The following is a 9,588-nucleotide window of genomic DNA, read 5'->3' as shown; positions in this document are numbered from 1 at the left end:
AGAGAAAGCATAATGCCTCATGCAATTACAGATAAGAGATATAAACCAGGTTCGTGGGTGCCCTCTGGCGGTGGTTCTTCAAACTGCAGCTTTTCAGTTAAGACCATACGAAATTAAATTGCTTAATCCCAGACAGGGCATTAGGCTCTAATGCCCCTAAAGTAAACACAATAGTCCTACTCATAATTCAAAGGAGATTGTGTTTTTGTTTTTCAAATAATAAAACAAACCACCTAAATATAAGCCATATATGTACACAATAATAGAGTATAATAAGTAGATTGCCAAAAGAGATGCAAAAAATAAAAATAGGCCAAACATTATAGACAGGTACATGTAGAGGTACATGTAGACTTCTGTTACGTAGCCTCAACTACAATGACAACGACAAAAACACAATGCAAATCAATGAGGTTGATAAGCATATAGATAACCTTTTTTTATAACGACAGATGACTAAATAACATTATGAATAGAGAGTAGAAGATAAGTTTGAGGTTGCTAAGGTGCCTATCATTTTCTGATAGAAATAGCACCAGGATAATTGTTTGACTACCTAACTTCTCACAGCAAACAGTTGTGCAGAATGTTTGACATTTGTGTCTTCGTTACGTTCTTTTCTCCAACATCCGGCCAGTTAAATCTCTCTCTCGCTCTCTCTCGCTCTCTCTCTCTGAACCGTGCTTTGGACATCGCATCTGTCAGTCCGCTGCAGCGCCGGGTGCTTTTAATTACTCTGGGATTGGATTAGGCAATCTCCCACGCTGACGTGTCCCCTCCGCCTAATAGGGGGCTATCGATAGCCATCCACTTATCTGAGACATCCACTACGCCCAAGTAGCTCGTAGCTTTGTATTCAGTGGATGGGGAATCTTTATCATATTAAAGGCTGAACTATGGCTGGGTATTACAATGGCTAGTGCTGGAATCGATTTAGTTTCTAGTGTGTGTGTGTGTGTGTGTGTGTGTGTGTGTGTGTGTGTGTGTGTGTGTGTGTGTGTGTGTGTGTGTGTGTGTGTGTGTTGGGGGTGGGGGGTGGTTGCCATTTGGGGTCGTTTAAGTGTGTACCGCCTACCTGAAATTGATCAATATTTCATTATTTTAAAATACATTTACAAATATACATTGTATACATTGTAATGAGTGTATATTTGACTAATCTGTGCATTCTAAAAACTATGCACCTATATATTATTGCTTATTGTGATTTGAATTGCAGGGGGCTTTGCTGAAGGATCACTTACCCACAAACACACACACAAACACATACGCACACCCAGTCACACACAGACACAAATGCAAACTTGCTCGCACACACTACACACACATGCATACACGTGCACACACACACTCACACATGCATATGCGTGCTCGCACACAAACACACACTTATATGCGCTCTCAGACCCTCAGACACAAAAAAACACACACACAGCCACACAAACAGATACAAACACACACACACACACACACACACACATTTTACATTTACATTTATGCCATTTAGCAGACGCTTTTATCCAAAGCGACTTAGAATAAGTACATTTGTCAGAAGAAGGTGAAACAATATATCGCTGTCGGTACAGTAAGGATGTTCATAGAACCAAATGCAAAGCACTAACAATCGCTAGGTTAACCCATTCCCCGTATGCAACAAAGATAGCTAGGATAAGATGCTACACAACCAAGTACTATAACCGACACACAATAAGTGCGTACATTAAGTGCGAGGACGTACAACATACAACAAGTAAGAGGGTTGGGAGGGGGTGGCTATGCAGAGTCTAGGAGAACTCTGAACAGGTGAGTCTTGAGTTTTTTGCAGAAGCTGGTGAGCGACTTTGCAGTCCTGACATCGGCAGGTTCGTTCCACCACTGTGGTGCCAAAACAGAGAAGACTTATGACTTTGATGATCGACTTTTACTTGCTACTAGCGATGGCGGTACCAGACGTCCAGCTGAAGTAGTTGAGCGGAGAGCTTGAGCTGGGGTGTGTGGTCTGACCAACACTCTGAGGTAGGCAGGGGCAGTTCCATTGACCGCCTTGTAGACCAGTACCATCATCTTGAAACTGTTACGAGCTACTACAGGGAGCTCGTCCTCACTTGTACCTGAGGATGTGAACTCCATGCAGCCCAGAGCCTCACCTGATATTTCACACGCAGGTCCCTGAGGCTGCAAGCCAGGTTGTAAACCCTGCCTCGCTTGGCTGATCTCGCAGCAAGCTGTTGAATTAACAAATGATTCACACATTTGAACTAGGGTTGTGTGTGTCTTTATTCTCTCCAGTGGGAAGTTAACTAAAGGTCTTAAAGATACTCAACGTGGCCCCCATCCAATCTATTTAGTATGGACAACAATAAAGTATATTGACTTTGTGTTTTTTATTTAAAAACTCCTCCAGGAATTACGGGTCTGTGTCTCAAAGTACTAGCAACTACTGCTTAGCAAGTGGGTACATGGCTGCTCGCTAGTTAAGGTAGGTCAACGATCACATAAGAAGAGATAAGATCCCTGCCATGTAACCCCTCAACTGAGTCAACCTTAATTTCCTTAGTTTACCTCTTGAAATAGGAACACACGGTGGGATATAGATTAAATACAGGTTATGTAATGGGCTCCTCCTCTCCTCCCCGGGTCCCAGTGGTTGGACAGAGCTCAGTTTCTCCCCATCTGTCACGCGGATTTAGACAGATGAGGGTGAATGTCATTGTTATGACTTTAATGCCTTAATACCCCACCCACTCCATGCATATTGTTAAGGGCTAAAGGCAGCGACATATTTGATATTTCATAAGCCCATAAGTATGGGATATCTTCCCCCTAGATGTGATTAATCTCGTAAGGTAATCGTATGAATTGATAGTGGGTCCATTGTCTCCTGAAGATTCTGAACGAAGAAAAGAACAGGCACTTTGAGTTTGACCGTGGTAAAATAAAAATAACCAAATATTTGAGATTGTGCATGAATAAAAAGAAAGACAAAGAATCAGACACAAAAGCCGAAACACACACAGACTCACAAACGGAAGGGATTAGACAGGCAGACAAACATACACATGCAACCACATGCACAGATAGTAAGGATCTGGGACGCACGCACACACACACACACACACACACACACACACACACACCACACACACACACACACACAGGGTGTACATCTACCAATAGCTTCTGAAAAAATCAGGCAGATGACACATACATACCCACAAACACACACACACACACACACACACACACACACACACACAAATATACAGTTTGCCTGGTCCCCTTAACAGCTGTAGCAGTGAACTTGAAGTCATTCCAGTGGTTAAGCTCTGGGCTTTAAAGAAGGCATTCTGGCGGGCATTCTGTTGACAGGCGGTAGTCAACGATAGATAGTAGAAATGGCTTTGAGTGGGGAGGATATGGATGAACCGTGATTTACGTGCTGTAATATGAGGTGAGGGTTCATAACCTATACTTAAATCCAAGGGAGGAGGTCGCTGACATGAGAGCTAGTAATGGATTGCTTGGGTTGTTTGTGTAAAACCGACCGACCAGAGTGATGGAATATTAGTGAGAGGACAAGACACGCTGACATTGTGGTCATCAAGGTCAGTCGCTCGGTCAAATCGCTGCTAGAGTCGCTGCTTTTTGGGTTTTTTTTGGAGAGAAGCTCATACATAATTTCATTTCACGACGGTTCATCTTTGGCAGCTCAGACAGATGACACCCAGGAGCAATGAAGGCGATTTACGACGAGGAAGCTTGGGGAATTAACCATTAAGTAAAGAACTAAAGAGTACAAGTCTTCGGGCCGACGGACTCCACCAGAGACTTACTTTAATGAAGTTCTCAGAGGGTAAGATTTGGAAAAATATGAATTATTCAGTGTTGTTTTGAAGAAATAACCAGCAAGTACGTGTTGTTTGTGATTCGGCAGGCGTTTTTCAGAGTTAAAAAAGGTTGCTCATCACTTATTGGAGGTACTGATACTGTAGCTGGTGTACGCGAGCCACCTTTATTATTTTTTGCATATGATTTCATCTCTGAACCTAACAAAAAAAATTTTTTCACTGGATTCCTCTCTGTAGGATTTCCTCAGGTTTCCCCAAATATAGGGAAAGCAGAAGAATAAGGAGGTGTCTGATTGTGGAGCTGATCTACAGACCTTAGGGGGGCTACTTGATGTGCAGATGTCCCCATGCTTCGCCCGTCTACTTAACTCCGCTGGCCTACTTTCAGCACCGGGCCACTTTCCTCGCGTCTCTCACCCCATCTCCTTCACTCATCATTAACTCAAACCGACTGTGATTGGCCGAGGGGCTCTGCGATCGGGTCTGTAAGCTGACGCCATCGCCATGGAGATGAGCACGTCGGCGGTGGCCGGCAACGAGGCGGAGGATCATCGGCCCCTCCTCCCGCCCAGACCTCCGGCCCCCCCCGGCTGTCCCCCCCAGTGCGGACTCCACCCTGCGGTGCACCACCAGGCGGGCCGGGGGGATCCGGTGGTCTGGACGGACCGGGCGCAGGCCGCGGCCACCGTGCCCGTGTACAACGGCCACCTCTACGTCTCCTCCTCCCCCTCCCGCTCCTCCTCCTCCACCATGCCCTTTCCCCCCTGGAAGCGGGACAAAGCGGGCAAGGGCAAGGACGGCCGCGGCAACCGGAAGGGCCAGAAGAAGCAGCCCCCCGTGCGGCAGAACGCCGGACCCAAGGAGAGCCAGCAGAAGAACAGAGCCAAGAAGCCGGAGGGTCACCGACCGCACCAGGAAAAGACCACCGCACCCCCATCCCCCGCCTCCTCTTACAGGGGCGGGCCGGGGACCCCCCACCGCGGGTCCCCTTACCGGGTGACCTGCCGGTCCCACCCGGAGGCCAGGGAGACCACCGTGGGCTGGGGCGCCACGGGGGAACGCCACCACACCCACCCGACGCCGGACGTTGCCGTGGAGATGCGCGACCGCCGCACGGTTCCGGAGATCATCATCACCGCCAGAGACGACGTGGACGAGGAGGAGGAGGAGGAGGAGTCCCTGATCTACACCGTGGAGGGGGGGGAGGACCAGCGCGGCCCGCTGCCCGGAGCGGAGTGCCCCGGCCCCAGCCCGGCCCCCAGCCCGGGGCCCGAGGAGTCCAAGGCGGACACTAAGGACGACCAGTACTGGAAGACGCACAGCATCGGCTGGAGGCTGGTGCGCCGCAGGGCTCTGTTCGAGAGGAGGCAGCGGCTCAACGACTGTGCCCTGGCTGTGGGGATCTTCGGGGTGGTCGTCATGGTGATGGAGACGGAGCTGTCCTGGAGTATCTACAGTAAGGTCAGTGGTTGCCGAGCTGACAAAAAAAGAGAAGGGAGAGGATTACAAGGTTACAACAACAAGGTCTAAGTGTAAAATATATATATTTGACCACAAACCTGGAAGGATGGCTAAACAATTTCACATGGATTAGTGTCATGTTCATTAAATCAACCAACTGGATTAACTCTATACAATGTAATGGAGATTATGCTTTGTCATGGTAAACATCCAGCACTTACTGGGTGTGTGTGGGTGTGTACGTGTGTGTGCATGCGCTTGTGTGTGTGTGCCCTTGCGTGCATGTGCATGTATGTGTTGCATACATGTGTATGTGTTTATGCGTGCATGTGTGTGTGTGTGTGTGTGTGTGTGTGTGTGTGTGTGTGTGTGTGTGTGTGTGTGTGTGTGTGTTTTTGTGCATGTGTGTTTTTGGGCGCGTGTGTGTGTGTGTGTGTGTTTGTGTGTGTGTGTGTATGTGTCACCCACAGAGTTCAATCTACTCCATAGCGCTGAAGTCGGTGATCAGTGTGTCCACCGTGCTCCTGGTGGGCCTGATCGTGGCCTATCACTGCTGTGAGGTGCAGGTACTGAAAGACTCCTCCTCTTAACGATCCTCTAACGTCGTCGTTCTCAGCGGTCTGCTAGTCACCTCTTCAAGACATTGAATCAATCATTCAAGGCTCATGGAAGTTGATGAATGACTACGTCCAGGATAAGCAATCTTTTTAAATGTAAACGTCAAATTAGGATCACACAGTGCCATACTTAGCAAGCAGCAAGAATCACATGGCGCCCTTATTCCCCTTATCTGGAAAGCCCTGTATGATTTTACAAGCAACTGAGGGGGAAATGTTTTACTTGCTGGTAAAATGTTACTTATCAAAGAATATCTCACATATTTTTTAATACTAACAAGGGGCCATTGAACTGAAACACCAACTCCCAGTTGCACCACTAGCATTACAACTCTGAAAAGCCTCCCGCGCACTCGACCATAAGAAACACCATCCCATCATTTACAGCTCTACATGCACGACAACGGCGCAGAGGACTGGCGCATCCCCATGACGATGGAGCGGGTCACCCTGATGGCGCTGGAGCTCATTGCGGTGGCCATCCACCCGTACCCCATGGGCATGCTGGCCTACGCCCAGAAGGTCGCACCCAGCCCCGAGACAGAGCTGGAGATCATGCTGGCTCTGCCCATGTTCCTCAGACTCTACCTGCTGGGCCGGGCCATGATGCTCCACAGCCGCCTCTTTACAGACACCGCCTCGCGCAGCATCGGCGCTCTGAACAAGGTAAGAGGTCGCTGGAGTCGATGCCTCTCTCTCTCTCACTCCCTCTCCCTTCCTCTGTCATGCCCCTCATTCTGGAGTCCCATGTTTACTGGAGTCCCATGTTTACTGGAGTCCCATTTTTACTGGAGTCCCATGTTTACTGGAGTCCCATGTTATGGTTCTATGCCAGCAGGACTGCATAAGAGTAATTGGTTGAGACAGTAAAAGTCCCTACCCCTCCTCCCAGTATTTGAAGTTAACATCTGGATTGGTCAGTTAGCACCAACCAGTAAGCTCCCACCCAGAACTGCAAATAATCTAAATAGAATCTGCTCAATGTATGGGCAGAGACAAAAAAACATTTACTTGGTGATTTAACACCACAGCACGCAAATGTATCTATGTGACATGAAGATACAATTATTGTCAATCAACCAAAAAGAATCTATGATAAAAAAAAGATTTGACAATAACTTGGCTGAATCATGAGTTTGTATTAAACAACTGCAATGCATGTGATATGTCATTCAGTCAACTCAGCCTCAGGGGGTTAAACTGTACCAATACACACAAGTCCAACAGTTCTGTGACTTTGCCATTTTGTTCCGGAGTAGCACGCCTTTGCCGTTCTCCTTTCCTCCTTCACGGTTTCAATCTCCCGTTTTAATAACCTCCCCACTAATCCGCTCCCTTAGTGGTGTGGCTATTTTAGAGAGGGACCAAGGCGACCTTTTCTCTCCCTCTCCGCAAAACACAAAATCTCCGTGGCTCAGGGCACTGGCTCTCTGATCCCTAATGCCCTCTGCATCTCTATCCGTGTGTTGTGCATTATCATGCTGCTACATGCTTAAGTGTAGTTATACAACATAGGCCCCAATGCGCTGCCTGGCCTCCCCAGATCCACTTCAACACCCGCTTTGTGGGCAAGACGCTGATGACCACCTACCCGGGCACCGTGCTCATGATCTTCAGCGTGTCCCTGTGGATCGTGGCGGCGTGGGGTTTGCACGTTTGTGAAAGGTACACATAATGTGCTTCAAAGGACCTTGTCCATCCATTCATACGTTTCATTTTTTTTTTTTATTCCTAAAAGAGTATCAAAGTTTTTTGGGGATTGATTCATTTGAAGTTGTTAATAAGCTAGACACTTACAGAGATCTTTATATTTCTAATACCCCATATCACTACCACCTGTCTACTGTAGCACAGATTAGTTTATTTTCATACTTATTATACTCTTACCTTAAATATCTTAATCGGATGCTCAGTGTTAATTTTCTTGCACCATGTCACGTCCACCTCCCCTACAGACACCACAACTACAGGGACCTGAGCAGCAACTACATGGAGGCCCTGTGGATGGTCTCGGTGACTTTCCTGTCCATTGGCTATGGAGATGTGGTGCCCCACACCTACTGCGGTCGCAGCATCTGTCTGCTTACAGGGATCATGGTAGGAGGGAGCACAACCTTAACTTTGAATCTCCCAGCAGAGAAGTGTCCCATTATAGTAAACCATTTGACAAATGAAAATGAATGATAATTTCTGGATGGTTTTCAGTACTACCATCTGATCTCCTTCATGTTTCTTTGTCTGTCTTATCTTATCACTGCAGGGGGCTGGCTGCACAGTGTTGGTGGTTGCCGTGGTTGCCAGGAAGCTGGAGCTGACCCGAGCAGAAAAACATGTCCACAATTTTATGATGGATTCCCACATCTCCAAAGAGGTCCCAGTACATATAATAAATGCTCCATTCCAACTTTATTTACATAAATTAATTACATTTATTTTGTACTGATTAGGTACAAGATTTGCAGAGTACATTGTAAAGTACATTATAGTTTGCAGCCAAGACGAATGCCAACACAATAATTATGCTTCGTAATTTAAATGAATGTAGATCAAATCTGCAGCGGCAAACGTGTTGAGGGAGACTTGGCTCATCTACAAACACACAAGGATGTCGAGGGAGAAGGACCACACCAGGGTCCGCATGCACCAGAGGAAGCTGCTGCTGGCCATCCACCAGTAAGATGTCTGCCGTTTCTCACTTTTATCATTATAGGAATGATGCTTTTACAGGTTATCCAATGCTTTCCCAAATTACACTATAGATTCAGTGGATATAGGGTGCAGTGTAAATATGAAATGTGTGGAAAAGATGATTGCCTCTTGGGACAAAACAAAAGATGCTTTATCGATTCATGTGTTGCCCAATATTTTCCCTGCATTGTGCGTAGTCTGCGCAGCGTGAAAATGGAGAAGAGAAAGCTGGCCGACCAAGCTAACTCACTTGTGGATCTCAGCAAGGTGGGAGAGGCGAGTGAAACACATCCTAAAACATCCTCTCTACATCCTTCACATTAAGAATCTAATCCCGCTATTGTTTTGTACAAACTCTTGTTACCATGACCATCACCAATGCCTGGTGGCGGCTGTGCAGATGCAGAGCGTGATGTACGACGTGCTGACGGAGGTGCAGGGCTGCCGGGGAGAGCTGGACACGCACGTCAACAGCCTGGAGAAGCACGTGGAGGAGCTGAGAGAGGGCTTCCGGAGCCTCATGCCTCTCCTCTCCAACACTCTGTCCACGCAGAACTCCTCGATCCGCCACCTGTTGTGGGAGAGGGAGAACCAGGCAGAGAACGCCGCCACAAGCGGGGGCGACGGAGCGCAATAGGTCCAGACCGTGAGAGCCAACGATGGAGGGCCGGCTGGAGGTTTCAATGACATGGATCCACCTCCTCCTTGTTAACACAAATCAGGACATGCAACATTTTCCCCCCAGAGATAATCCTTGTTTGAGCTGAAACAATGTAGTGACAGGTTTATAATAACTAGTGGTTTTGTAGAAAAATGTGATATGTATTTTAATGCAGCTCTAATGCCGTACAATTAAAAATAAAACTCAAGTTACTTGGCAGTCCTCTTGCACAGCCCATCAATTAAAGTGTGCCAAGAAATCCCCTGATCCATTGGATATTCCTAGTTTATGACAGCCTGCCCTTAAAAACAGA

General features: G+C 47.3%; 1 protein-coding gene across 1 annotated transcript; it reads left to right on the top strand.

Annotated features, from left to right (window-relative positions):
* Positions 1 to 4,352: 4,352 nt before the first annotated feature.
* LOC311365297 (small conductance calcium-activated potassium channel protein 1-like) lies at positions 4,353 to 9,251 on the top strand (the record flags this gene model as incomplete). The annotated part of the gene is made up of 9 exons (XM_084484814.1): positions 4,353 to 5,309; positions 5,780 to 5,875; positions 6,314 to 6,592; positions 7,470 to 7,591; positions 7,882 to 8,023; positions 8,187 to 8,297; positions 8,472 to 8,599; positions 8,812 to 8,881; positions 9,015 to 9,251. 9 exons carry the CDS (start codon positions 4,353 to 4,355, stop codon positions 9,249 to 9,251), a joined length of 2,142 nt encoding a protein of 713 aa, XP_084340940.1.
* Between the last annotated feature and the right edge of the window lie 337 nt (positions 9,252 to 9,588).

Source organism: Micromesistius poutassou (genome assembly GCF_964030765.1).
Source record: "Micromesistius poutassou genome assembly, chromosome: 20".
NCBI lineage: Eukaryota > Metazoa > Chordata > Actinopteri > Gadiformes > Gadidae > Micromesistius > Micromesistius poutassou.
This window is presented reverse-complemented; position numbering and strand designations above follow the sequence as displayed.